The 5,233-nt window shown below is 48.8% G+C and overlaps 1 protein-coding gene across 1 annotated transcript; it reads right to left on the bottom strand.

The window, feature by feature from the left end:
• Positions 1 to 2,147: 2,147 nt before the first annotated feature.
• On the bottom strand, positions 2,148 to 5,005 carry Il9 (interleukin 9). The gene is made up of 5 exons (XM_038334326.1): positions 4,883 to 5,005; positions 4,741 to 4,776; positions 4,623 to 4,655; positions 3,387 to 3,518; positions 2,148 to 2,264 (listed from the first exon to the last, which is right to left on the bottom strand). The coding sequence occupies exons 1-5, from the start codon at positions 5,003 to 5,005 to the stop codon at positions 2,148 to 2,150; spliced, it is 441 nt and encodes a 146-aa protein (XP_038190254.1).
• Between the last annotated feature and the right edge of the window lie 228 nt (positions 5,006 to 5,233).

Below are 5,233 nucleotides of genomic sequence, written 5' to 3' on the forward strand. Positions count from 1 at the left end.
TACCTAGAGAGAAGAACAACAAAACAGGGCAGGCAGAGCGATGGGTTGGCAAACAGAGCCAGCTGGAAGTGGCTCTGTGCTCTAAGTTTTCACCAGCTGAGGGAACTTGGGAATATCTCCAACCTAGAAAGCGTCCATGTTCATGCTTATTAAAAAAGAAAAAGAAAAAGAAATACTAGTGTCTACTCCCCACCATCCTGGGTGATTAAATAAAGTTCTCCCTCCCGGTCCAATCAGAGACGATGCCCCACGTGAAGTGCTCAACACTAATGATTATTTCAAGTGTGTGGCTTACTAGACCTCCTCAGCATTTCCTGTGTATCACACTTTGGTAAATTTGGAAGGGGTGGGGGAAAGGTTTTGGGGGATCCACAGGCCAGACAGCAGGCATGACACACATACTCAGACATGCTCCCTATCCAATGCACTGAGTGGAGGCAGGAACCTAGTTCTGGAAGCTTCACGCATGAAGACCGAACCCACGGTTCCCACATACCTCTGTATCAGTAGGTGGGGGAGGAGAGGACCATTCTGTCTGTCAAAGACTCTCACCCTGTCCTTGATCCTGTGTCCTCCAGTTCATTAAACAAGCCTGAAGTCTTTTCCATCCCAGGTAGGCAGGTAGCGTAAACTGACCCTTGACCTGACTAGGGGTGTTGCAAAGATACCCATAGAATGTTCTGGGTCCAGTCTATCCACCATGCATGCATATTCCTGACTCAGTGGTGCCCTTGCATCTGGAGAGCCACCATTCAGACCGCATGCACATGGCACCTGCTCCATAAGCTCCCTGCTACTATAGAAGCGGACAAGCTGGGTCCCTGGAGAGAGCGGCAGGCAAGGGGGTGGGGTAGGTAGAGGGTCAGGGTGAGGGGTATGGCTACACCCACACTCTACCAGCCGTGCAGTGTGATTTAAGGCCCTCTGGGGGTTTGCTCATTAGGGTTTGCTGGCTGACACATGGTGGGAGCTCCCTGAACAGCTCTAGGTAAACAAACAGACCATGTGGACTCCGCACTTCTTTCCCTCAAGCTCCACCCTAAAGGCCACGCTCTGTGACTCAAACCCAAGCCCGCTGCCAGCCCTTTGCATTCTTATATAAGCCACACCCATGTTATGTGTGTGTGTGTGCACATGTGAACATGTGCACATGAGTGGAGGCTATGTATGTGTGTGCACATGGGCATGTGCACAGGAGTGAAGGCTATGTTACTGAGTGTGGGCATGTGTGCATGCATGGAGGCTATGTATGTGTGTGCATGTGGGTATCTGTACAGGAGTGAAGGCTATGTATGTGTGTGCATGTGGGCATGTGCACAGGAGTACAGACTATGTATGTGTGTGCATATGAGCATGTGCACATGAGAGGAGGCTATATATATGTGGGCATGTGCACATGAGTGAAGACTATGTAGGTATGTGCTTATGCGCATGCATGGAGGCTATGCATGTGTGTGCATGTGGGCACGTGCACAGGAGTGGAGATGCTCTTGGAGGGCAGAGGCATCAGATCCCCTAGAGCTAAAGTGACAGATGGCTGTGAGCCTCCTGACAAGGGTGCTGGGAACTGGATGAGCAGCAAGGACTCGGGACCACTGCTACACATTTCCAGCCCCCATACCCACATTCCCAGCCCCCATACCCACATTCCCAAGGAGTCTCTCAGCCCTTGGACTCACCAAACAATGGCCCTTCCCATTTTGGGTCCACAGTTTGTACCACAGGAACAAAAGCCCTTGGTAATGTGGGTGTGCCCTGTGCTTCCCCGAGGCAGCTCTTGGCCTCTACTGCTGTCACCTGTCAGACTGTCCCACATTGCTGCTCACCTACGGACCGTCAAGGCTCAAGCCTTGAGTTCTGGGCTCAGGCTTATGAACCTGCTTATTACTGAGTCTTTGATCCATTCCACCTATGAACAGCGTTCAAAGCTCTATTTGTTCCGAGCAGCAGGAATGAATAAGGTAGGAGACAATACCTGAAGGCAGCTTGTATTTTTCCTTCCCTGTGGATCTTTATTCCAAAAGCAAACGTGGAACAAAAGAGCACAACTGGCTTTGATCTAGAAGAGCTGAGTTTATTTCTTTATTATAACAATTAAAAAGGAAAGGCTTTATAAATTCAATAAATAGAATAAATAATGTTCATCATCACGCTTGTTTCCACCTTAGCACCCCTGCCTTCTGGAACGTCGTCTGGAGACTCTTCAAAAATGACAGCGTGTTGCCTGCTGTGGTCTGGTTGCATGGCTTTTCACAGGAGAAAAACTGCAGAGAGGGACAAGGGCAAGATAGAGTGAGCAACTGCAGTGCACACCTAGCAACCGCAGGACCATCGTCCCCAAGCAACTGCAGTGCACACCTAGCAACAGCAGGACCATTGTTCCCAAGCCTTGGGGACAGGCTGATGGGCAGGGGAGAGAGGAGTGAGATGTAAGGAAAATAGGAAGGTGATCCTGGACAGACTATGTAGGGGGTTAATCTGGGGTCAGGATTCCAGGAGTCTGCCTCTCTCTCTCTCTCTCTCTCTCTCTCTCTCTCTCTCTCTCTCTCTCTCTCTCACACACACACACACACACACACACACACACACACACACGTGGCCTTAAATGTGATTAGGGAAAAATCTTTTCTCGGGATTCTTTAATGACTAAATATCTGTATACTTTTTATCTCCCCCACCACATCCTTCCAAGATCACTTTATAACACAGTAGTTCTGAGTGAGACTTTGGGTTCACATAAACCAGAATTTAAGTTCCAACTTGGTCTCTTATTAAATACAATCTCATCAGGAAAAATAATTTTCCTGGGTATCACTGTCCTCCTTTAGGAGGGGAGACAGAGTTAAAACTGGTCTCTAAGGCAGATGCTCAGTCTGACAGTGCAGGTGGCATAGCCAGGACAGATGTCACGGTGGGCATAGATATATGACCAGCCTGGCTGGCCAACCACAGCACTTCATACCGCTGGTGCTGCGCTCCTATGAACACCAAGGCCCAGGGAGAAAGGACGGTGGCCTGCCACTGCCCCAGGAACCAGGACGTGTTGATAGGCTGCAGGGGAGGTGTCAAGTGCCTACCTAGACCTTGGTGTCTTTTTACAAACCTTTTAGGCCATCAACAAACAAACAAAAACTCTGACTTAGAGGTTGCCACATCCTAGGTTAGTCCATGGAGTACTGTGTGGGCCATAGTCTGGCTCTCTGAAGTGTAGCTTTTGGTTACAACAGGGTGAATTCCAGGGCCACCAACTCTAACTACCGGCCTTTCTCATTGGCTCAGAGATGAGGGATGGCTTTTCTCTGCTGCAGCTCTGACCCCAAGGCTCCACTCCTTTGATGCCAGCATTCACTCAGAAATCAGTTGTCACACGTGAACACAGAACTCACCGGACACTTGTTGCTCTTTAGGTTTTCAACTGTCTTTTTCAACCGAATGAAAAAAACCGTGAGTTTGTTTTCCTGTGTGGCATTGGTCACCTGCGACAGTCCCTCCTGGAAGCACGGTGTGGCACAATCATCCTGGTAAATGAGAAGGACTTGTGAAAAGGGTTCATGAGAACTCTCTGGGACACCTTTGAGAAAGAATCGCCAAGAGAACTTTAAAGAGCAACTTAATTTAACCAGGGTCACCCGTGCTATTTTTGCATCTGTTCCTTGACACTCTAGGAAATGATATTAAATGATTTAAGGTGAGCCGTCTTCGCAGCGACACTCAGAAGGAGATTCTATCCAGGAAACGTGGGCCTGCTGCCCCGCAAAGGCTGCCCGGCATTTTCCGTGCACCCGCTCGCCCTGTCCAGGTCCGGTGGCTGCAAGTTTGAAAGGACAGAAAAGGAAAAGCCTTTCTCGCATCAGCTGAGACAGGCCATTAGAAAGGGCTTGTGTTTCAGACAAGCTAAAATCCTGCCCTGAGAAAGGAGAAGATAGGCGGACAGTTCCCTAACCACATCAGCTTCTCCCAGGTCCGGCTTGCAGACTGAGCCCTTCAGTGGCCGCGGGTCTGGCTGACTGTGCTCTCATCCTAACAGAGAGCTAGAGTGGGACCCGAGCCTCCCTGCTCCATCCTCGCTGTCAGTGTGCTAGCTGCTCTCGGGGTCCCATTCGGTCCCAGCACCAAACTTGGATACTGTCCTCCCAGAGGATGGTTGGAGCCATTTGTCAGTCACTGAAAACCGGCAGGAAGATGGAGGAAGAGGAAGAGGTGAGGGCAGGGAGGAGGAGGAGAAGGAGAAGGGAGAGGTGTGCGTGACGTCTGGACAGTCCATGCCTGATGCTGCTCTTTTGTGCCACAAACCTGGAGCCATCAGCAGACGAATCAGAGAGCAATAGTCATTGTTTTCACTTTGTACATGGCCATTTATCCCAAAAGATAGTCAATAACTTTTAGACTCTGAAAAATATTCAAATTTCCCAGGGGCCATGGTGCTATCTTAAACATATAGATATGTATAATATAGTAGATAGATAGATAGATAGATAGATAGATAGATAGATAGATAGAGTTTTAAAGGTCTATACTATAACATTTAGGTAATAATTTAAAATTTAGAATGCGAAGTAAATTGTGTTATTTTTCTTCAAAGCTTGAACAGCGACCCAGTGCTCTTTTTTAGCTGTACTTACCGATGGGATGGGAAGACACAAGCAGCTGGTCACCTGCAAGAGAGAAATCACAGCATGAGCACTCCAGCTGTGAAATTTAAGACAGGTTTGGAAGGTTCTTAAGAAATCAGTCACTCACGTTGGTGCTGCAGCTGCATTTTGAGGTTGGGTCATCCTGCAGCAGGCAAAGAGAAGATAATGCAGAGTGAGTGGAGAGCCCTTCCTCACCCTCCAGGGATGGCTCACACAGCTGCTAGCTCTCCCCAGCCCAATAAATCTACCTTCAGATTCATGATAAGGTGGTTGGTGTCTGCGATCCCAGAAATGGTACTGCATTTCCAGTTCAGCACAGAGCCCATAGCACTGAAGAGCAGGGCAGAGGCAAAGATGGAGGCCACATGCATCTTGGCAGGAGTCTGGAGCTCAACCTACTGGCACCTTCCAGGCTAGCCGTATTTAAAGCTCTTCAAACCGGGAAAAACCCTGACATCAAACTGATACCCAGTGCCCACTTTTTCTCTGTAAGTTGAGGCCGATTGATATTGAAAACCAATCAGTCTGAGTCACTTGACAAAGGCTGCCTTGTGCCAGGAAATACCGTTCCTCAGAAAGGATGCTTTTCAAATGGTTGG

This window comes from Arvicola amphibius, chromosome 6, assembly GCF_903992535.2.
Source record: "Arvicola amphibius chromosome 6, mArvAmp1.2, whole genome shotgun sequence".
NCBI classification, from domain to species: Eukaryota; Metazoa; Chordata; class Mammalia; order Rodentia; family Cricetidae; genus Arvicola; species Arvicola amphibius.